The sequence below is a fragment of the Muntiacus reevesi genome, chromosome 10 (assembly GCF_963930625.1).
Source record: "Muntiacus reevesi chromosome 10, mMunRee1.1, whole genome shotgun sequence".
Classification (NCBI taxonomy): Eukaryota; Metazoa; Chordata; class Mammalia; order Artiodactyla; family Cervidae; genus Muntiacus; species Muntiacus reevesi.
In genome coordinates, this window is record NC_089258.1 from 36,022,989 (window position 1) to 36,047,475 (window position 24,487).

Sequence of the window (24,487 nt, forward strand, 5' to 3'; positions counted from 1 at the left end):
CAGAGGCATGAAGTATTGCGACGGAGGTTTGGGGATGAGCTCCCTGGCAGCTGGGTGGAGGAGGACCAGGACCACCTGCAGACTGTGATGGTAGTGAGCACGTGAGCCCAGGGGCTGTGGAGCTTCCCTGTGAAGCAGAAGCCCTAAGGCTTGAGATACGGTCCCTCCCTTGTGTCTTTCCGGTGGCTGAAGGATGGTGATTCTTTTAGGAAGGAGATTTTGGCAGGACCATTGCATTTTGAGAAATAATGGGTTAGGCTATGACCTTTCTTGATATTTTCCCTCTCCAGTTGCTCTGCAGAAGTTGCTCAGATTTTCAGAGTTTTGGGCTTGCTCACCCTAGTACAGGAGAAAAGGGCTATCCCTCTCCCTTCCTAGCAACTCTCTCCTGAACAGGGGCCACGTCTGGAGAACAAGTAGGATCCCAAAGGCTGTTGTGGTTAAAGGGAGATTGAATCCAGGACACATAAGATACTAGCTGATGGGGAAAGCCACTGTCATATTCCACTGCTGGGGTTTGTCCCGTTGAGGGATTGGCTTGCCCCTTGGAAAGCTGCTGAAGTGAATTAGATGGCATGGTAAGGAAACTGCTTTTGACTGTAAAATCCAGGAGTGACTCATCTATCCCCTGGATGTCAGAGCTAGAAGGCTCTTTAAGCACTGTCTGGTTCAGCCCAGTCATTTTCAGCTGAAGGAACTGAACCATTCCTTCTTCCTATTTAATACCTAGGATCCTGATGATTCCTGCACAAAGTAGGTACCAGACAGAGATTGTTAAAAGAATAAAATTTGAGGTCCAATGGGTAAAGGATTTTCTCACAACCACATATCACATCTGCCATGGAACTTTGAACGACTGATGAAGAAATAGCGCGGGTAGTAAGTCTTTGATCTGTCGATTCTGGGCTGCTTTAAATTTAAGTGTATCCACCATCAGAACAGAAGACCCTTAGACCCAAGAAAGGCCCTCCTGAGTGGTGGGGAGGAATTTCACTTACGGTCATATTCTGGAAGCTCTGACAAAGATTAGGAGGATTTATTATTGCTGTTTAGCCTCTAAGTCGCATCCGACTCTTTGTGACCTCATGGACTGTAGCTCGTCAGGCTCCTCCACCCTCCACTCTCTCCTGGACTTTGCTCAGTTCATGCGCATGGAGTCAGTGATGCTATCTAAGTTTCTCATTCTCTGCTGGCTCCTTCTTCTTTGGCCTTCAGTCTTGCCCAGCATCAGGGTCTTTTCCAATGAGTTGGCTCTTCACATCAGGTGGTCAAAGTATTGGAGCTTCAGCACCAGTCCTTCCAGCGAGTATTCAAGGTTGATTTCCTTTAGAATTGACTGGTTGGATCTCCTCACAGTCCAGGGGAGAATAAGGATGATAGGATAGCAGATGTGTTGTCGCCTACACCTTTGGCTCAGTTGAGTCAGGAACTCATTCAACCGTTCCTAAGTCGGTGCATTTCCTTCTTTCCTTGGCCTCCTAGAGAATTGGGATCAGCATGTGACCTTTGCCTGGAAGGGAGATTCCTGGTGCAGTACGCCTTCAATGCCTCCTCCCCGATGCCCTGCGGCCCCTCAGGACACTGGAGTCCTCGGGAAGCAGAAGGTAAGCCAGGCTGGGGCTCTTTTGCAGGTTGGGGTGCAAAGAACTCTTTCAGTGTAGATAGAGCTTTGTGATTTTAATGGTCTTTCTCATGTACCATCCGGAGAAGGCAATGGCACCCCACTCCAGTCCTCTTGCCTGGAGCATCCCATGGGTAGAGGAGCCTGGTGGGCTGCAGTCCATGGGGTTGGGCACACTAGGAGTCAGACACGATTGAGTGACTTCACTTTCCCTTTTCACTTTCATGCATTGGAGAAGGAAATGGCGACCCACTCCAGTGTTGTTGCCTGGAGAATCCCAGGGACGGCGGAGCCTGGTGGGCTGCCGTCTGTGGGGTCGCACAGATTCAGACACGACTGATGAGACTTAGCAGCAGCAGCAGCAGCATGTCCCATCTCATTTGATCTTAAGATCGCCCCGCAAGCCCAGTATTTTTTTTTTTTTTTTTTCTTTTTAGGTCTGTTTTTTCTGATAAAAAAAAAAAAGAATTTTTTCTGAGATATAATTGACAGTTAATACTGTGTAGGTTTAAGGTGTACAATGTGATGATTGATAGACCCTTGGGTCGGCAAGATCCTCTGGAGAAGGAAATGACAACCCACTCCAGTATTCTCGCCTGGAGAGTTCCATGGACAGAGGAGCCTGGTGGGCTACAGTCGGTGGAGTCGAAGAGAGTCGGACACGACTGAAGTGACTTAGCATGGCAGAGCACATTTATTTTAAAGTCACCACACCCGTCACTGCACACGTTTTTGTTTTTGTTTTTGTTTTTTGCGGGGGGAGGGGAGCAGTGAGAACCTTTAAGATCCACTTGTTACACAGTTTTTCGATACGGTATTGTTAATTGTTGTCAGCATGCTGTATATTAGAGCTCCAGAATTTATTCATTGTATTGCTAGGAGTTTGTACCCTTTCCCCTACATCAAGGCCAGTATTCATGCATTTGTTCAACACAAGTCTTTTTGAGCACCTGAGCTGTCCTGGGTATGCCATCCCACTTTACATATGAAGAAGCAAAGCCCGTGAGAAATCAAGCCCCAGGGCCACATACCTGCTAAGACACCCTGTGTGTGAGTTTGTCTGTGCCCTAGACCTTGACATTCTGTGGGTACCAACAAGCTCACATCAGAATCAACATGCATATTGGAGGACTTCAAGGCATCACGAGCCTTTGATTCTTCTGCAGTTATTCCTGGGAATACCCAAGGCAGTCTTCCATGTGTCGCAATTCTTCCTCTCAGGCTCCTGCCATGCCTTTTCCTTTTCAAAATCCACGTATCAGCAAGACACTGGAGGGAAGCTCCTCTGGACAGCCATGGTTGTGGGCTTCACCCGCAGACTTTCCATGCTAGGTGTGGGGCAGTCTCCCAGGCCTCCCTGCAGACCAGCAGTCTCTCTGCTCCCTTACACTCACTGCCAACACCCCTCAGTTTTCTAGAGAATTTAAGAAAGTGTCTTTCACCCAATGCTTTGTTGCCCTGTCACTTGGCCCTGAAGCAAGATAGCTTGCAACATAGCGAATCTCATGGCCAATTGCCTATTCTGGGTCCTTGTGTGGTGGCTCTTTCTTCGAGGCGCAGGTCTAGTCCCTGAAGCCAGGCTGGCAGAAACCCCACATCCCATCTCAGCCCTCCGTCTTGCCCTCTGTTGCCCTCGGAGACGTCCACACAGAAGCCCCCCGCCCCCCAAATCCTTCATCGTGCTCTGCAGGGCGGCTCACGCCAACCGTCTTTGAGTAGGGACCCGCGGCTGCCAAAGGAAGCAGAATCTGACTCTTCACTGAGGTTCAGCGAGAACTCCCCCATTCTCCTTTATATTTTTAGAAAGAAGGTTGAAAAAGAGAAAGCCAGAGATAGAATAAAGCAAGGGAGAAGGATCAGAGAGGAAACATGAGGGAGAAAAATGACAACAGTGTGTTCTGTTATCTTCTAAAGTAGCTTGAAATAAAAAGGAGTCGAACTGGGGAACTCTAAACAGATCCGTCAGGAATGGAAAGCCCGAGGGGTGCCTGGGAGAAGCCCTCAGCTCAGCCCCACAGAATCACGAGCTGTCAGACGCGGAAGGGATGCCTGGGGTCATCCGGCCCCAATTCCCACCCAGGGCAGGAATCCCCTTTGTGCCCGCCCAGCACCGGCTCCCGTCTTTCCTTGGTCTCCCCATTCTCACGCCATCTGCTAGAAAGTTCTTCCTGAAATCTGCAGTGGTGACGTTTTCACCCAAACTGAATCCACGTTGGGTTCTCCCAGAAGCAGCTCTGTGTCTCTTCCATACATGGAACGAGCCCATCTCCTCTCTGCCCACCGCAGGGCCTATATGCACCAGGCAGGCACCATGCCGGGCTCTCTGCAGAGCTGGCTGTCTGATAGGAGAGTCAGATGAGTATACGAGGCGTTCTCCATCTGGTGTGATGAGGCTGGTGCTCATAGACCTGCAGAGTACGGGGAGACAAGTAGGAAGTGGGGGGCCTCGCCCCAAACTGAGACTCACGCCCCGCCGAGGAAATGTCAGCACAGCAGTCAGCAGGGTGCATTCAAGAATGCGAGGGGAGTTAAGAGCACTGGCTGTTTTCGTGTGGTCTGGAGGCTTACGGGGTTCCTGAGGCTTCTCGGCGTGTCCTCCACGGAAAAGATGTTTTCACAGTAATCCTGTGACACAGCTTACCTTCTTCACTGCCTTTCTCTCCCAAGTGTCCAGCGGTGCTTCCCAGTGACTGCATGGTGTGTGATGTTTTTCTGCTTAGATAGCTAATGGGGTGCATGCGTATGTGTTCCTGTGTTTTAAAGTCTCTCAGTTTTAATCCACAATATGGTATTGACATGGATACTATGTACAAGAACAAAAGCTCTGCAATAATGGGGTAGGAGCTTAAATGGGTATGGAGAGAAAGGTGTGCACTAGGGAGCGGGTGAGCTGGGGTGAGATGTGTAACGACCAGATGAGGGTGGGTTTGGATTACTCTGAGGGTTGTAAGGAGATGCCACGTGCCTTGGCAGGGGTCTGGGAGATGGTGAGATGTGCCTGTTATAAAAGATTGCCTGGTCTGCTCTGTGATGAAGAGGTTGGGGGTTGAGTAGACCTAGCGTGGGGCTGAGGGGAGGGAGAAGGGTGCATCTAAGTGACTGTCATAGGAACCCAGGAGAGGGACGGTGGTGGCCTGGCTGAGGTCAGTGGCAGTGAGATTGGAGAAGAGTCAGTGGGATTGAAAGAGATTTGGGAGGACGATGGGGCTTCCCAAGTGGCATAGTGGTAAAGAGTTCTGCCTGTCAGTGCAGAACAGGCAAGACATGTGAGTTTGATCCCTGGGTCAGAAAGACCCCCTGGTGCAGGAAACAGCAACCCACTCCAGTATTCTTGCCTGGGAAACTCCATGCACCAGGGAGCCTGGCAGGCTACAGTCCACGGTGTTGCAGAGTCAGACGTGACTGAGCACGCAGACGTACACACTGGGTGGATGAAGTGGCAAGACTCTGCCCTGAGACTTTTCTGGCTAAAACCATCTTAGTTTGTTCCATCACTTGAATGAATGAAATAATTCGCTGGTATCACCCCACACCACCATCCGACCAAACTGTCAGTCAGTTAGGTCTGCTCCTGGTTCATCCCTGACCCTCTTAAAGCAGGAGCTGCGGAGCAGAGTCCCGCTGAAGTGTTGAACCACCTCCCCTGTACCCCGAGTTGACTCAGGCCTCCGAGAAAACCCAGCAGCCCTGGGTTTTCCTTTAGGATATGCAAATTCAGTACACACAGGCCAGGAAAAGACACTGTTCTTTTTTTAGAGCATCCTATTACAGGCTCTGTGATCCATTTGGCTCAGACCCTTTTAATATTCTTGAAGAAATAAACTTTTCCATGAGCCAAGCTCTGCAGTGTATTTCTCAACTCATTTTCATCCTATTTATCTTTGCGTGTTTAAGTTTTTGGACTTCCCAAACTAACATAAAACTCCCCAATCTGTGAGCGATGCCAGACGTATCTTTGGGGTAGGGGAAAGAGCATGGGTGTGGGGAGGATGATGGGGTTGGGGTTTTGGTCTGAGCCTGGCCGTCAATGTGCTCTGTGCCCTTGAGTGAGTCACTTTGCTTTTCTGAAGATAGCATCTTATCAACAGAATGTCCTTTCCAGCGAGGATATTCCACAGAGCCGCAACCTCATAGTTTTAGCTCCACATTAACAAAATAGAATGAACATTCTTCACTTAACAAACATTTATGGCATATTCACTATGTTCCACTAACTCCATCTTGAGAACTTCAGGAAAAATGTAATCACAGAAATTCTTGCCTTTGGCCACAGAACATGGTTGTACCAAAAAGAAACCCTGTTTTCCCTTCTCTTGAGCAAAAACTGTACTTCACAGATGAATATTTTCTGAGGTATTCAACACCACGATACGCTCGTAGCTCAGGAGTCAGATCGCTAGATCTGATTGACTCAAATCTCAAATTCAGATCACTTATGCAAGCATATAATACATTGAAACTGCTGGGTTTTCCATGAGAGGGTGACGAATGGCTCTGGCTGTTTTCATTTTTTCTTACTTGTGTGAGTCTTTTCCCCATTTTTGTGCCCAGAATATTTCAGGTGTGCTGAAGTATACATCTAGAAAAAACTTGGCACTGAGTCTTTATAAACAGTATTTGTGTCAACAGCTGCAGTGTATATACACAAAGATGTGTAAAAGACGTCTGTACAGATTGTCATAAATGTAAATTTAAATCAACGTGGGTTTGTATAAATATATTTCACACACATACATTGCCTGATCTCCAGTGGATTGCTTATATACACACGTGACTTTTCATATAACAAAGATATGTACTTGTAATGAAGTAACAGCTCCTACGTACTTTTCTTGGTTGCCCCTTCCTTGCTTTCCTTTCCCCTTCCCTCCCTTCTCCCCTCCCTCCCATTCTCTTCTCTCTTTTTCCCCTTCCCTGTCTGTCCTCCTCCTCTCCACCTTTCCTCCCCTTTCCTTTTCTCAACCCTTCTCCCACATTTGTCACCACACAGCTTATCAGCCTCCCGGTTGTGTTCATTTTCCCTCCTTAGGGACTCTGATTTGTCCTCATTGCCTCTCATGTTCCCTTGGCACAGGCAAGAGTTGTATATTGTCCGCACTGATAAAATAGTTTCTTAACTGATTTCACTAGACTGGAAGCTCCGTGAGAGCAGAGACCATGTCTGCAAAACCCGTTCTTCCAGGGACTATAACCTAGCCCTGGACACAGGAAGAGGCAGCCATTCTCTGGATGGATGGATGGGCGGGTGGACTGATGGATGGGTGGAAGGGTGGATGAATGGATGGATCAATGGGTGGATGGAGAGTATCTGTGACTCTCAATGTTGGTTTTTCTGAAAGACAGCCTTCATTTGCTTGCTTGAAAGTCTTCACTAACTCCCCAGCTGTCTTAGCATGAAGTTCAGTTTCCTTAAAGTGACACCCAAGACCCTTCGTAATCTGGGTTCAGCTCATTTTGCCGGCCTTACCACTTACTGCTTTCCCACTGCAGTCAAAGCCACAGTCATCTTATTTCACTTTCTGTCTTAACTGTTCTCTTTGCTTGGAATATCTCCTCTTCCCAGGCTTTTACTTGTTAGTTCCCCCATATGTGTCAAAGCAGAGCTAATGTATTTGTGACTATGTTCGTCTATTAAATGTCTCATCCCATTTGAGTTCTACAGTACCCCTTGTGGGGTAGACAACATTAGAGTGGGTGATATGCTGAGAAGCTATATAATCGATATTTTAACACGTATTTTATTCTTTCAAAGCTTGGCATGCTCTCCAGACCCACAGTATCACATAATATTCCGCTCGCCACCGTGGAATTACTTAACCATCTGAGGCTCTGTTTCCTCTTCCGTAAAATGAGTTTCATAAGACCAACGTCATAGACTTATTGGCAGGATGAGAAGAGTTGAGGCATGTAACATGCTTGGCACAGCGCCCAGCACACAGATGATGGTCAGTGTGTGAAGCCTGGTGTTATTAAAGGGACTCAGTGCCCCTTGAAACTCTTTTTTTTCTTTTTTTTTAACATCTAAAAGTTTGTTCTGATAACCAGACAAGCTCACACTTTGCTAATATTTCTAGTCCCATTTACTTACTTGAGCATAATGATCAAGCTTAGTTTCTTATCTTTTGGAAAGCATTTGGTCTCTCTGTTGATTAACAAGAAACCAGGGATGAAAGTCGGGGCCAAGGAGATTTGTCATCTTTGCTCTCCTGTGGCTTCCCACCACTGAAAGTCATTTTCTCCAAGGAAGGGAGAAAGATCTCTCCATTTCTTGTCAGCTCCAGGAGAACGCTCGGTGGGGGGCAGGGGTTGTTCACCTGGAACATGCCATGACGTAGCGGGCCTTCAAAGTCCCTGGATCCGTCACTCCTTTAACTCCATGTGAACACACTAGAAGAGTCTTCACTTAAATATTTATCGAATGTCCACTGTGTTCCCCATTGCTGTGCCAGGCTCTGCATAAAACACTGAACACGGCAACTGGGTGAAACAGAACTTTAAAAAAAAGACAAAAATGACAACCATCTTGCAGGTTTCTGGTGAGAATCAGATGAACACATTAATGGCTAAGGCATGTGCTTTGTAGGTATTGAAGCACTGCCCTTGATAAGGCTTTGTGAATGATTAAGTGCTACGTGAGTTCCAAAAGACCCACAAAGTCAAAAGGATCAGGAGCTCTTTGGGTTGGAGAATTGACGGGAAGAAAGACTTCAGCCTTATTTGTGCCTTTGACTGGAACAGCTGGTCTCTTCTATCCAGCATTTGCCGCGAGTAATAAATGAAGTTGGCCAAGGGAAGGTGGAGGGAACCTTGTAGTCACATCCATCTCTTCTTGTTCCGATGTGTTGTATCTAAAGAGTCTTTTGAATTTTCCTTGTCCTTGGCCCCTCCTCTATCTCCCCTGCCCATTCTCCCTCCTCTTTTTCTCTTCTCTTTTCCTTCTCCCCTGGACATCGTTCCTCTACTCCCTTGGCTGGGCAGAGGCAAGGGCATTGGAGATACTGAACAACTTTCCCTGGAATGACTTTTCCACCCAAACTTGGTTTCTAGTTTTCATATTGTGGTGGTTCTTATGCTGTAACATTATCATGAAGCCTTTTCAGGCTACAACTGATGGGTTTTTTCCCCCGTTTTGCTTTTGAAATATCCAGCACCTCCACCCCTATCAACCACTGATTTAAAGGGGGGAAGAAAGAGAATGTAGCTCACAGGACAGCCTGAGATCTTCCACCCTCCCCTCACCAGCAGATGTGCATCTCTTGCTAGACACCCTTAAATAAATCAGAGCCAGTCGTTGCACTGAGTCCTGATTACTTTTCTCAGCAGTGCAAAGGAGAGTTCTCTGAGGGTCTAGGACTAATGATCTCAGCAGAGAGAAATCCAGAAGTCACGGCTCAGGCTGAGATCAGTGGGGAATGAGGCATTGTCTCCCCAGGGAAAGACTGGAAGAATCTCTCCTTCCTTCTCCCCGCTTCTAAGCAGCCCTCCCCTCCCTGAGTCCGACTGGACAGAGCTCAGAGAAGCCCTGTGGTATGGAATGACCTCATGTGGAGAAGGGGAGGCAAAGAGATGAGATGGCTCCAGGGCTGTCTTCCACCTCTGTCATTCATGGTTCTAGACAGTTGCCTCCAAGAAAACTCAGCCCAAGAGGCAGAAGCTATCATAACTCACCTCTTCTTCGCTGGAGGTTTCTGGCCCTTCTGTCATTACAAGCAGGTTGTACCGGAGGGAGTCTAGTTTATATTAGCGGCTCTCGCGTTCAGTCTGGAGAAGGAGGAACTTCAGGCTGAGACAGAACTAGGCTCTGGTGCTGACTTTACACATCAAGCTGCGAAGCTCTGGTTAGCTCACTCCACATCTCTCAGCCTTGGTTGCCTCACCTCAGAAATGAGTCCTTGCAAGAATCAATCTGGTTCAGAGGACATGGTGGGTGTTTAGCATGCATCCCTTCTTTCTTTCCATCCAGTGAGAGATGAGGAGGGATGGTTTGGGCCACGACTCAATCGTAAGCAACTTACTTGAAGGTAATTTGAACCAAACGTCTCGTGATTCAGTTCGTTCGGATCCACGTCACTGGGGTAGGAATGAGCAGGGGTGCCGTGAGTACGGCCAATTCACCAAGACCCTGAGAATCTTCCCTCTCTTTTTACCTTCCCTCTGAGTCCTAGTCTGGCCAGTATCTCCTGAGGGCTGCAGGAAACTCAGAGGACTTTCCAGAACTCACATCCTCATGTCTTGTCCACAGGTCATCCAGATGTTGAGCAGCCCTGTAAGTCCAGCGTCCGCACCTGGAGCCCCAATTCAGCCGTCAACCCACACACGATCCCTCCAGCCTGCCCCGAGCCCCAAGGCTGCCACCTTGACCTGAGATTCCGCTACCCCTTGGTCCCCGAGTCTTTGACCGTCTGGGTGACCTTTGTCTCCACTGACTGGGACTCTAGTGGGGCTGTCAATGACATCAAACTCTTGGGTGTCAATGGGAATAACATCTCCCTGGGGCCTCAGAACATCTTCTGTGATGTCCCGCTGACCATCAAGCTCCGGGACGTGGGCGAGGAGGTGTATGGCGTCCAGATCTACACGTTGGATGAGCACCTGGAGATTGACGCGGCCATGCTGACCTCCGTGGCAGACAGCCCACTCTGCCTGGAGTGTAAGCCAGTGCGGTACAAGGTGGTTCGGGATCCTCCTCTCCAGGTGGACGTGGCCTCCACCCTGCACTTCGGTAGAAGGTTCACAGACACGTAAGTGTGCTCTCTGGACAGGGGGGTGATCAGGTGGGGGGCGGGGGCCTGCAGAGGGATGCGAGGAGGGTCAGAGTGTCCTGCACTGGAAGGAGGGTGATCACAGACAGACTCACCGCTGGGGATTTGTCACCTGGCGTTGGGTGTAGAGCTGTCTTAACAAGGCGGAGCTGATATGGTGGGAAGAACAGCAGACCAAGAACCACGAGTCCTGAGTGCTGGTGACAGGTCTAACATGGGACTCTAAGCCTCTCTGACCTCTCTGTAACTTATTTTTCCCAACAATGAAATGAAGGAGGTTGGATGAGATTAGCAATGAGAAAGTCACTTATTAGTAATGAAAATACAAGAACTGGAGTTTGCTAATGATCTCCTTTTTAGATTACATGGAAGCATATTCATGCACTGTGGTTGCTTTTTGAGGGAAGGGTGAACTTACAGTAGGTTGGCTGGAAACTGGGCATGTTCCCAGATGTTTGCTTAAAAATAATGATGGCTGCTGCTGCTGCTGCTAAGTCGCTTCAGTCGTGTCTGACTCTGTGCGACCCCATAGATGGCAGCCCACCAGGCTTCCCTGTCCCTGGGGTTCTCCAGGCAAGAACACTGGAGTGGGTTGCCATTTCCTTCTCCAATGCGTGAAAGTGAAGTCACTCAGCCGTGTCCGACTCTTAGTGACCCCATGGTCTGCAGCCCACCAGGCTCCTCCGTCCATGGGATTTTCCAGGCAAGAGGACTGGAGTGGGATAATGATGGCAGGTGAGCATAACCAGTAGCCGTCTTTGTTTTCCAGTGTGGAAGAGAGGTTCACACCCATTTGATTCTTCGGCGCCCTCACAGCTCTAGGTCCCCATGATTCTTTCTGGGTACTCATTGCTTGAATGTGAGATAATGTTTGTTCTTAATATTCCTTTCTCAAGCCGTCTCTCTATCACCTCTCCCTCAAATATCCTAAGGATTTATGTTTTATGACAGGCACCCCCTTACTATGAAGCCATTAGTGCTCTTCCTCTCTGCCAAGCCATGGGTTAATGTCTTTGCATCTTTGACTTATTTCATCCTCTCCACAACCACAGCCCTAGTCTCCTTCTCATTTTACAGAAGGAAACTGTAGCTTAGAGATGTGAAGTCACTTGTCCAAGATCACATACTTAGGAAGTGGTGAGGTCAGGATTGGAATTCATCCTGGCTCCGAAGCCAGTGCACTTAACCACTGTTCAATTAAAGATGTGATCCCAATTTCTGCTTTAATTTAACAAATGAGGGAGCCTTAGCCTCACCTAGTGTGGATACCAAGAGTCTATGAAGTCACATCTGTTGAACCTCACGTCTTCTATGTACAAGTGTCATGGATAGGGAACATTTTGAGAACTGAAAAGAACAATAGCTCAGGAGTCAGACACCTTGTGTCTAGTCCCAGCTGATCTGCTGACTCACGCTGGATAAATTAGTCAATCTCTTTGAGTTTTGATTTACTCTCTGACTGATGAAAATGTGGAAGTCGATGGTAACTATGGGCCTTTTGTTGCACTTTCTTTGGTTCTAAGAAGATATAAGACACAATCTCTGCTCTGTCTGTTTGAAAATATGTGCTAAGCCAGTTATTAATAGAAACCAAGTTCTGGAGGAAACTTTTAATCTCTTTAAGAGACAGAACCACTTTCAGACACTTTACCAGCACTTCCTTTTACAAGGCCGGCAATTAACGTGCACATTGCAAGCAAACCCTTGCCCGTTCATTGACTCTGAGATGAAGAACATCTGTTTAAGAACTCAGAGGGAGCCCTTGGTTTGTGTTTGAGGATGTACTTAAAAGATCGTCTTGCCTTGAGAATCCTGCATAACCCCATCTCTTCCATCTCCTCACTCGTCTAGAATGGTAAAATTCTATAAATATGCATCCACTTAACATTTCTGTGTAAAACAAGGAAGAGAAGAAATAATAGATGTCTTAAAACCTCAACTTAGACACAGCTCTTTTTTTGTTTTCCTTAGCCTGGAGCTGTGAGCCTGTAAGAGCTAACATGGGTTGATAAGTACAGGATGGTAGATTTCACCAAAGAAGTAAAAACATCCTGAATTCTCTTCTCAGCTAAGCCACTAACTTGCCATGTGTTCTTAGACTGGTCACTTACTCTTTCTGGACCTCAGAGGCCTTACATCCACAAAGAGGAGGTTGTACTAGATGAGGGATTCTCAGACTGCGTTGCACATTACAAAATTTGGGGACATTTTAAAATCATCTCCAGCTTATTTACATCCCCATCTCCTCTTTCCTCCTGGTCCTGCCCCAGATATTGATTTAATAGGAGAATGAGGCATAACCCTTAAGCCTTTAACATCTCACTGGTTGATTCTAACTTGCAGCCAAGTTTAAGAAGCTCTGCACCAAAGCAGGCTCTTGAAGTGTGGCCCAGACCAGCAGCATCAACAGGATCTGAGAATTTAGAAAGGGCAGGTTCTTAGGTCCCAGCCCAGACTGCTGATTAAGAAACTCTGCCTACAGGACGTCTCCAGATGATTCTGATGCTGTTTGAAGTTTAATAGTTATTATTCTCACTGATCTCTAAGCCCCAGGAAGCTCCAAGTTCTCTTTACTCATACGACTGACTACTCATTCAATTTACAAGTATGTATTGAGGGCATTCTAGGTGCTGTAGTCTGTACTGGGAGCTATAGATTTCAGAGATGACTCAGTCCTCTGTCCTTAGACACTCACACTTTATTGCTGAAGACCTTAACCACTTGGTAAAAATGCCAAGTCCTAGGCCAATTTGCTTCCCAAATCACCACTCTTCAGGTCCAGACCATGCACCATTTGTCCTTTCATCCTCAACAAATGTTTCTTTGGTCACTCCTGTGTTGCAGGCACAAGGGCTAGACTGAGTCCTTCCTTGACCTTTTCCTCTTTGTCTTTCTCGCGTCCCAAGGAATTTATTGGAGACCTGGGCTGGGCCGGGCTCCGTTTCCTGACTTAAAAGTTCTCTGAGGCTCTGAAAAAATAAAATATCGTTCCAAGTCAACCTACTATTTCAACTCCTTTATCTCTTGGTAATTCGAGTTCTAAACTCCAGCACAAATACCTCTTTGTGTGTGTGTGTGTGTGTGTGTGTGTGTGTGTGTGTGTGTGTCTGACTGCTTTCACATTTTTTCCATATCAAATAAATTGGCTCTTAGACAAGTTCTATATAAAGACTGTTTTGGAGAAAAAGAGGAGAGAGGAAAAAAAAATGCTTTCTTTTTCTTCCCTGACTCAACCCATTACATGATTCCCTTTGACCTTTGTCTTCATTTTTTTCTCTCAACAAAAATATTTATTCTTTCTGTTATCTATACTGGAGATAGTTTCCCAAGGTATGACATTGATGAAGGGAGAGGCTTCTGTGCTTACCCGATGGACGCTTCTTGTAGACTGATTGCTCTTGGCCAGCACAAGGGAGAACTGTGGACTGTCTCCCTTAAGTGGAAGCTCTCCATTAAATGAGGTCTGACACTGACAGAGGAAACGGGGACCCATGCTGACTCCGCTCCTAACTCACTATGTGACTTGAAGGCACATTGCTTCACCTTTGTTTTTGTTTTTTCTACCTGTAAAATGAGGGGACAACATATAAAGCTTTTCTCTGTGGATAGGAGTTGTTCTTAGGTGATTCATTCTCTTTGGTTGGTTGTTTTTTAATAGTAAAAGGGACTCGGCAGAGACTGTCTCTGAATCAGTACCCAGCATAGACCTTACTGGTTCTGCATGTCCTAGTGAAACGACCTAATACAGCTGGTATTGGCAGTTCTTGTTTTTATTTAGTTGTTCAATTGTGTCTGACTCTTTTGCGACCCATGAACTATAGCCCAGCAGGCTCCTCTGGCCGTGGGATTTCCCAGGCAGGAATACTGGAGTGGGCTGCCATTTCCTCCTCCAGGGGATCTTCCCGACCAGGGATCAGAACCCGTGTCTCCTGCATTAGCAGGCAGCTTTGTTACCAGTGAAACACCAGGGAAGCCTGGTCATATCAGAGTCAGGTTTAAAACCCAGGTCTAATTCCAAATCCCACCTTTTCAGCCATAATACTCCACCTGCTGTAATAATGCAGAGGCAGAATTTTAGAGCTCAGACCTGCATCCAAGCTGGCTGAAGTTCAAGATACAGAAAGCAGAAGACAGGATTACAATTCACAGGCTACCAGCCTGCAGACCGTTCCCGAGACCTGTTCTTGGAGTCCAGCAACAGGAAATGCATGGCCAGGTCTTTTTGTGTCTGGCTGGGAAGGAGTGAGGACACTTCTGTTTCTAGCTCGACTGCCAAGTGCTTCTGCATTGGGCACCATACTCCTCGGGTCTATATTGAATCTCCAGCTGTCTCTAATAAATAAAGACTCTGGATAAAAACTAACCCTACTTTTTGGCTTGGAGAAAGTGAGATATAAAACAAACCAGGAACAGCAGATAGCAGCTCACTTTCGTTATTCATCAACTTATCTGTTCATCCATCCATTGTCAATTCAGAGGTTTCTAACCCAAACTTGGAAGAACTGAGCTGTAATTGAGGAATATAAACTCCCTGAGTACTGGATTTTTGCCTCTTTATCTGCTGGTGCGGTCCAAGTGCCTACAACAATTCCAGGCACAGAGTCGGCATTCAGTAAATATCTTTGAATGATTCTTAAATAAAGAGTGGGAAGGGGTTTAGCAGTTGAAGAGAAATGGAGAAGTGGTAATTTACTAAGTAGCTACTATATGTCAAACACATACTAAGGTCTTTGCTTAGGCGATCTTATTTGACTTAATCTGTACAACAACTCCACAAAGTAGGTGGTCCTATACCCCAAATTACAGATCAGAACCTAAAACTCAAAGTCTACACAGCGACCAAACAGTGTAACCATTGCTGGGGTTTGCACGGAGTTCCGTCAGCTTCAATGCTAGAGCTATTAATTATTCATTCTCTAGTTGAACAAATTTGTCTGTGTCACCTACTTTGGTTGTGCCTCTCTGTTCTTAGAATCATTGATTTAGAGCTAGAAATATTCTCAGAAGTTGTTTCTCCCCACCAGCTTATTTGTCTGTCCAAATTAATTAATCTATCAATTCTTTCATATTCAGACCTATTAAGGTGCCAACACAATCTCTATTTTACCTCACATCCTTGGTATTCTCAGTATAAGTCTTGGAATAAATGAATAATGATAAGGGAAGTATGAACTTTCCTGGTAACTCAGCTGATAAAGAATCCACCTGCAATGCAGGAGACTCTGGTTTGATTCGTGGGTAGGGAAGATCCCCTGGAAAGGAATTGGCTACCCACTCTGGTATTCATGGGCTTTCCTAGTGGCTTAGACAGTAAAGTATCTGCCTGTGATGCAGGAGACCTGGTTTCAATCCCTGGGTTGGGAAGATTCCCCTGGAGGAGGGCATGGCGACCCACTCCAGTATTCTTGCCTGGAGAATCCCCATGGACAGAGGAGCCTGGCAGGCTAGAGTCCATAGGATCGCAAAGAGTGGGACACAACAGAATGAGTAAGGACAGCATAGAACATCAAGGGAAGGATGTATTCACATGATCTTGGTGGAAATTTTTGTGAATATGAGTCCACGTTTTACAAATCAAACCCTAAGTCTCTTCCTCTGGATTCCACATACTCAGAACCCCCATCAGTAAGTCCAGAAACTTTATAGTTCACCCATCAGTTCATCTTCTGGGTGTATGTCTGCTGATTCCCATCATGAACCCAAGCACTTTCAAGGCACTAGCAGTGCAGTAGTGAATAGAGCAGAGAGGATCCTAGCTTTTACTGACCCCTGGGATGTCGCTGGAAGAGACAAACCAGGAAGCACTGCACCGTGCCTCAACTGGTTAGAATATAGTGATTCTCAGACAGGTTGTCAGGTGAGGCCTCTGTGATAAGGTGACATCTGAACAGAGACCAGAAGGGTCTCCTCGTGACTTACAATGAAGGCTGGGTGACCTGTCATCACTGAGATCCTAGCCTGTTTGGAACACAAGTGTCTTGTAACATGATCCTTGGTCTTTGATTACTGTCTGACCTATCTTATCTTTAGCTGTGTTTGTTTATTCCTCTTACCTGGTTCAGATTCTTAAGTACAAAATTTAGCACGCTTACTTGTAACACAGTCAGGGTTCCATGAATGCTTGTTGGGTAAGGGTGTGAAGAATGAGTCAGCGGTAGCACAAAGTGGGACTTCTCAGAGACGAGTTTCTTGCCTCCAGATCTTAGCCATAAGATTGACATGTGATGCCATATTAAACATCAGAGGATTGGGAAATGTTAGACCAAATCAGGGTCACCTGAAACAGGCGGGTCTTTCATGCTGTTTCTGTGACTCTCAAGCTTAGTCACCATTTCATTTTTTTCCTTAGGGCCATTTCTTTTCCTGGCTCTTTCTGTATATCGCTTAGTCATGTATTCTTTATTCTTATATATGTTCTTTTTTTTTTTTTTTTTCTTTCATTCATCAACCAAATAGTGAAAATCTGTACTTCAGTCATGTTTGGTAGTAACTCCTGTATTCACAGATATTTACTAGGTGTCTTGTTCTGTGCCACGCTCTACACTTGAACTAGACAGCCCTGATGCCTGGCCTTATGAGCACACAGTTTAAAGGGGGAAACAGGAAAAAAAAATAAGGTGATTATGCTGCAGCATGAAAAGTGTGTGGGGTGAGGAGCTTAAGAAGGCTATATAAAACTCAAGAACGGTCTCTAACCCAGCTTGAGATGATTTAGGAATTTACTCTAACTTCTTCTTAGAAGAAGTTATGTCTAAGTTGAGACCTGAAGGAGGTAAGAGTTGATTATTGAAGAAGTTTGCCATAGGATGGGTGGTTGAAAAATGGATGCTCATCAAAAATTGATAAATACATAAACAAATGAGTGAATGAAGGACAAATCTAATGTGCTTCCTGGCAGAAGAGCATGTTCAATCTCAGATCACTTGTAGAGTTTGGAGGAGGGTATGTAGTCATCTGGACTGTTTATCCACTTTGATCCTTAAACCTACTTCATTCCTTTTAAGTGTTACCTAATATGCCACAGTAGGAATGTGCTACAGGTTATTTAGCTGTACTCGTGGTCACAACTACTCAAAAAATGGAAGTGCTTTGACTTTGCCCATTGGATGCATAAAACATGAGTTTTCCTTGGTGTTCTTGAGCATCTTGAGGGAGCATCTTTTCAAATATTGACTGGCTTTGCATCTCCTCTTCTGTTACTTGTCTATTAACATGTCTAAGTGCTGTCTGATTATTAATCTTATCATATGTCGGTTTCCCTAGCTGCTAAATTGGGATTTTAATATCAGCCCTCCTACATATCCATCAGTGTTCTAGGAATCTAGGGTAAAATGGATTGTTAAGAATGAACTAGCATTTATGAAGGAGTTACTCTCAGAAATCATATATTCATTGATATCTTTCTCAAATGCCCCTTGGATGGGAACCATGCCACCTCTGAAGATGCAGTGTTTAATAAAAACCAACCCAAGTTCTGACCTCAGTGGAGTCTAAATTTAGTCTCTCTGTTAACCACCATCACATATGCAGGTAACGTCTACTACCAGTAGTACTAGCTTCACTACTGCTAATAATTACCATGTAGAATATACTTCATATATGCTCAGTCATGTCCAACTCTTTGCGACCCATGGACTGTAGCCCACCAGACTCCTCTGTCCATGGGATTTTCCAGGCAAGAATACTGGAGTGGGTTGCCATTTCCTTCTCTGGGGGATCTTTCTGACCCGGGAATAGAACCTGGGTCTCCCACATTGCAGGCTGGCTCTTTACCATCTGAGCCACCAAGGAAATCCCCAGTAAATACTTCATATATGCTTAGTATTTTTTATAAGCCTACCAATGAGATATAGCTATCACTATGCCTTATTTTTAGATGCATAAGGTCAGACTCAAAATGATAAAGTCATTCATTTAAGGTCTTACAGTAAATAGATGCTAGAGTCAAGTTTTATATCTCCTTGCCTGACCCTAACAGATGTGCCTGGCAAACTATAGAGCATAATCATTATTATGACAGCAAAAGGATAAGGTGATATCTTGATGAATGGAGAAAGTAGACGTTAAAACTAGTTTTTCTTGTTTCCAAGAAGCAAGAGAATAAACACACACAAGATAACTTCTTTTCCATCTAAATTTTGAACATTTAAGCAGATGAGGAAAAGGAGGCTTGACAAAGTGTGGTCATGGTCAGACCAGCATGGTTTCCAAGAAGCTGTTACTGAAATGCATGCCTTGCCTGCATTCTGATATTCTGTCCCCAGGACAGAGGAGCAGCATCAGGATTGGTAGCTATTTCTACAGGCCCAGAACAAATACCTCTGTTCCTAGCTCAGGCTAGCAGTGTACACAGTCAGCACAATCTTCCCCTATTTCTGGAAGCTGGGTATTATCCACCTACAACTCCCTCTCATCCGTCTTAGGCCAAGTACCTCTCAGAATGAAATACGGGCTCTGGGAACATTAGGGTAAGCAAAAGGGTTTAGCAAAATCAACGGATCTCTGGGATCAGCAGCAGCCATAGAAGTGCTTTCTGTCTATAAGTTCCCTCATGATTTTGAAAGTGTGAAGAGCCCCTGTTTGGGGCTCACACCATTGAGATCACTCATCTATGGATCAGTCTGATGCGTTACTTGGCTTTTAAACCAGGTTGTAATTCTAGTGTCTCTTCAACAGATAGTAAGACTCACCGAAGTTAAGTGTTGAACTCAAGCCTCCGTTGATAAGCATATTCATTCATTTAGTCAGCCTTTTAATAGTAAGTGCCTTCTGCCTGTTAATCTCCACACTGACACTACAATTCTGAATCTTATAATTGGATAGGAGGGCTGGTCTGAATAATAGCCCAAATAAAAATATAATTACAGACTGAAGATTATTATTATGAGAGGTTATAATAGAGGATAATTCCCTCTTAAACTAAGGGAGGATATACAGAAGACAAAACTGGAGATACAAGCAAGGGCAGGATGGTGAAGGCAGGTTATGTGATAGAGTTTGGATTTGTTCATTGGGAAGTGGAGGGCTAAACCCATCAGATCTGTATTTTTATAAAATTGCTCTTGGTACCCTGTGAAGAAAGGGTTGAGGAAGAGTGAGAAAATCCATCTAGAGGCTATTGCTAAAGTGCAAGCCAGAGATGATTATTTGCAGGAGAAGCGGATGAATTGGAGGAATGCTTACAATGTAGAACCAACAGGACTTGGCGATGTATTGGCCTCAAGGGTTCTGAGAAGGAGCTGTCCAATGACTCCCAGGTTTCTGGTTTGAGTATCTGGAATGAAGGAAATGTTATTTCCTGACATGGAGGAATAGATTTTAATTCAGTGTTTTATTAGAGGGTGGGGTGGATCAAGCACTCCCTTGGAAAACAGTGAGTTGGTGAAGCCGGGTCGCCCGGGGTGTCCCAGCGTCACCTGCTTCTTTGCGCTTTGGCCGTCCTCCCTGTGGGTCGGTAGGATGGGCTGGACTTAGTGGTACAGCCCCCATTCCTGACTTTTTAGGAAAACAAATGACTAGGAGAGAGAAGGAAAATAACAGCCGTCAGAGTAATTACAGATGTGGGAAGAATGGAGGAGTTTATCTCACACTGGGCATTGGCAACAGGAGTGGACAAAAACCCATTCAGTCTGTGCTCAGAGCCGATGAGAATCCTCAGGACAGAGCTTAATGGGTTTATGTTGTGTCTGTTAAAGCAGGAACCTCAGACATGACTTAGGAGAGGCTGAATGCAGAATCAGGAGATCTGATTCCCAGGCCAGCACACAAGGGCCTTGCTGCGTGACCCTGGCCAGATTCTTTCAATGCTTTTGAGCCTTAGCCCCGATCCCTGGAAAAAAAAAAAAAATGGGTGATGATACCTATGCATACAGCCTCACGAGGGGTGTCCTGAAAAACTAATGAGCTAATGAACTTGCAAGAACAACATGATGCAATCTGGGGGACTATAAAGACTGAAATGTTCATGATTCTTCCTATTGTTTGGTTTTCATTAGGGTTGTTCTTGGCCTGACCGGAGAGTGTTTGTGAAAGACAAACACACAGACACGCACAGACACACACATGAAGCCGTTTCCCAGTCAGCTCTACCCAGAGTTCAGTGCTGGATCTGGAGGCAGAAAAGATAGCTGCGCTTTAATCTCTGTAGCTGAAAAGAAGAGAGAAAACCCATGAAGGGCCAGCCCTGGAGTCAGGAGACCTGGCTGGCAGTGCTGATCTCCGGAGATTGTGCTATATTCCGGGCCCCTGACTCCCCAGTTGTGAGCCTGAGCGCCACCCACCCCACCCCCGTCTATGAAATGAAGGCCTAGGTAGCTGACTCTCAAAGTCGTTTCCAGTTCTGACATTCTGTTCAGACCCCCCTGGAGCTCTTCCCTGCCCCGAATGTCTGATTCAGTGAGAGAGAAGGGAGCAGGCTGCATGTCCCCCGGGAGCTCAGAAACGGGCCGTCTGTAAAGAAACCCCTCCAGGTGCGCTGGGGCCCTCGGAACTCCTCCCTGACCTTCTCTCTCTCTCTCTCTCAGAGTTCTCCAAGCTCTCCATTTGGGACAGTGTCAGAATGCATTGGTGCATTTTTTTTCCCTTGTTCCGTGATATCTTGGCCTTGACAGTGAGATATCAGAGATGGGAACTGGTTTGCTTTTGCTGCATTATCTTCAGCTTCTCGTATAAGGACAGGCATGAAGCAAATGGCCAATAAACGTAGGTCAGTAAAGGCATGAATGGATGGATGAGTAAACGCTTTGGCAGATCAGTAAGTGGTCAGAAATCTGTGATAATTCAGATGATACCTGGTATATTGGATGTCTTCCTCTAAACGTCTCAACTGGATTAGTCACCAGAGGCGCAAAAGGAGTAAAGAAAACCTTACAGCTCGGCCTCCTCTCCTCTTTGGGCCTCAGTGTCTTTATCCCTCAAGTCAAGGGACGAAGCCAAATGATGTAAGTCAGCCTGCCATTCACTCTGCAGGCATTGATTTAGTGCTGTGCGTGTAACCGGCCCCATGCTGGGCAGTGGAGATAAAGGAGGAACCATCCCAGTCCTCTGGGAGCTTCATCTCAATATGAGAAGGGGACACCTAAGTGGTACCAAAAGTGAGAAAAGTGTTACATTAAGGGAAGCAAAAGGGCTAGGAGATCCTCACTCAGCTAAAAAGGTCAGCAAGACCCTCCTAGAAAAGGTGGCATCTTGCCTGGAAAATTCCATGGACAGAGGAGCCTGGTGGGCTCTGGTGCACGGGGTCACAAAGAGTCAGACACGACTGAAGCTACTCAGCACGCATGCACGCTGAGGTCAGGCCGTTTAGATGGGAATTTTGTGGGGGGAGGGAGAGGGGGATGGTACCATTTGTGCCTGCTGACCGTGGGGTAAATTTGGAGGAGGGGGAGAGTTTGAGCAAAGAAGCCAGAGAGATTGAAAGGAGGAGGTCTGTAAAGATGGTTCTAGAGTGCAGGCTAGAGGGCCTGGACTTCATCCTGAGGGTGGTGAGGAGCCACTCGATATCTTCAGGTAAGAGAGGATCCTGATGAGATTTGGTTTTAAGACCACTCTTTGGCTGTGTGTGGCTAGCTGGGTGGATGGAAGGTTAGAGACCCCGACCATAAATGGAGAGGGAGGTTAGACAGTGTTGCGGACTGTAAGGCGGAAGATGGCCCTGATCCACGGCCGTCAGGGTGGGAGCAGAGGGAGCTGGGGGGCTAGGCAGTGCTGATGGATGGATGGACCCCATGGTGGTCAGGAGGGGGAGGCAAAGGAGTGGGTCCAAGAAGTGCCTGTGGTACTGGGGTCACTGAGTCACGTGATGGGAAGACAGAGGGATGTTTGGTTCGGGATGAGAGGAGGAGGAGAAATGGAAAAGCGTCTTCCCATTATCAGTCTATGAATAGGTGGCAGGCAGGCAGCTGCAGTTGGCTTTGAACCGTGACATTTCCGTACATAGATTCAGGAGCAATGGAGGTGAGCTTGTGCATGCGTGCACGCGTGTGTATGTGTGTGTGTGTGTGCATGTATGCATGTATACGTGTGAGTGTGTGTGTGTGTGTATCAAGGGTGGGCAGACAGGACCTGTGAGACCACCTGTTTTCATCATCCATCGATCCTCAAAGTGTTGTCCAGTGTTCTCAAAGGTCCCCTGGGGGGGTCGTGGGGTTAATCTTCTGTCGCACTAATACCTATAACGTTACAAGGCTTGGGCTTTGTTTTCTGCCCAGGATTAATCATTCACTCATGGGCTTTAATACAAGCCAGACACCACCTCACTGTGCCTCATGCAGAGCGATGCCAGTCCCCCCTTCCATTTTAGCGCCAGCGTTCACATTCCTGTTGTCAGAGTGGGAAGCAGAGGTTTTTTTTTTTTTTGCCCCAGCTTCAGTATCCTATAAACCGAATGATTTGAAATCTCCCATCCAAGAATGTTAGTCCAAAAAACACCAGGAAAGCTGGACTCTGCTATTAATTTTCTATATGACTTGGGGCAATGAGTTTCCTCCTCTCTGGCCTCAGGCATCCAGCCCACAGTGAGACGCTCTGCACAGGATGGCCGAGGCCTGATTTCTACATGTCTGTGTGTCCTTCTTGTGCAAAGCTACTTGCATACAAGCTCCATCCCCAAGTTTTCAGCAGAGAGAATTCTGGGGTACTCACACCTCCTACCATCTGGGAATTAGACTCAAAAACTCTTAGACTGAAAAGGCGCGCTGAAGCCCTGACCCTTTATGAGAGCACTGGGCCCAGAACTGACTGCTGCTGCTGCTAAGTCACTTCAGTCGTGTCCGACTCTGTGCGACCCCATAGACGGCAGCCCACCAGGCTCCCCCGTCCCTGGGATTCTCCAGGCAAGAACACTGGAGTGGGTTGCCATTTCCTTCTCCAATGCATGAAAGTGAAAAGTGAAAGTGAAGTCGCTCAGTTGTGTCCAACTCTTCGTGACCCCATGGACCGCAGCCTACCAGGCTCCTCCGTCCATGGGATTTTCCAGGCAAGAGTACTGGAGTGGGGCGCCATCGCCTTCTCTCTGGACCCAGAGAGGGGAGGCCATGTCCTCAGAGTCACACAGCCCTCAATGGCAGGATGGGGACTTGAACCTGGGTCTCAGGTGATCCTTTCCCCACAACGCAGAGGGCTGGAGTTTGGCCAGACCTGGGGATTCGATAGCTTTGAGCTCCTCCCTCTCTGATCACCAAGGAGCCTCCGTCGGCTGCTCGGAGTGAAATCATAGCAGGCGGACGCTGGTAACGTCATGGCAGCTGGCGCTGGTGAGGGGGGTGCTATAGGAAATGAGAGAACGCATTTGGCCCAGCTCCGGGTCCACGTGACCCTCCGAGAGCCCTCATTTCAAAACAAACTCAATCTTTTAAGTTCAAGTTCTCCCTCTCGTCAGAAACGTGACTTCCTGCTCCTAAGAAGCCCGGCTTACCAAAGGGGCTCGGCAGACTCCATGGACATCAAATAGCTCTTACAAAATAGCGTTTTGATGAGTTAAGTGTAAATGAATCAGAAACATAAGGATTACATTTTCCCCAAGCGCACATGGGTTTCCAAACTCGAGGGGAAATGTCGTTTGCTAGCTGCACGCCGAGACTTTCACCGAATCCAAAGCATTCTTGGGGAGGGTGAGGGCTGCGGGGGGTGGTGATGGGGTGATGGGGGTGGGGGAGGGCAGGAGGGAGAAGAAAGAGACACCCAGCCCCCCAAATGGTTTTAGATGTGGTGCCAAATTCGAAAATGCTGTGGGGCTCACCCTCTGCCAGTAATAAAATCGCTGGCCACCCAGCGAGGCCAAGGGGAGGAGAAAGCAGGCTGCCTTCCGCGCTGGCCCCGCGTCCTCCACAACTGTGTTCACTTAGCGCCGCTCCATCACCGGCTGTCACCGGTCCCCTGCTCGGCTCCTGGCCCCGGCGTGGCCTCGCGTTCACACTGTGCCGAGCGCCTTGTTTACCTCCCACCGTATCTGGTGTTTCGGCTCCCGGGGGTCTTGGTGAGCGGTCAGCTTGTCACAAGCCCCTGCTCTGTAATCAAGAGCCCTGTCCATCACCAGCAGGGGTGTTTGGGGAAGCTGTCACACAGCGCCTTTGGTTGCCTTCAGGAAAAACAAGAGTCCCTTGTC

At 46.9% G+C, this 24,487-nt stretch overlaps 1 protein-coding gene across 2 annotated transcripts in view; it reads left to right on the forward strand.

The window, feature by feature from the left end:
- PAPPA (pappalysin 1) overlaps positions 1 to 24,487 on the forward strand; it is a 257,144-nt gene that overhangs the window by 73,968 nt on the left and 158,689 nt on the right. For both annotated transcript variants that reach the window (XM_065946622.1, XM_065946623.1), the window contains exons 6-7: positions 1,483 to 1,604; positions 9,864 to 10,362. In XM_065946622.1, the coding sequence (XP_065802694.1) occupies positions 1,483 to 1,604; positions 9,864 to 10,362 (621 nt within the window). The remainder of the gene's footprint in view (positions 1 to 1,482; positions 1,605 to 9,863; positions 10,363 to 24,487) is intronic.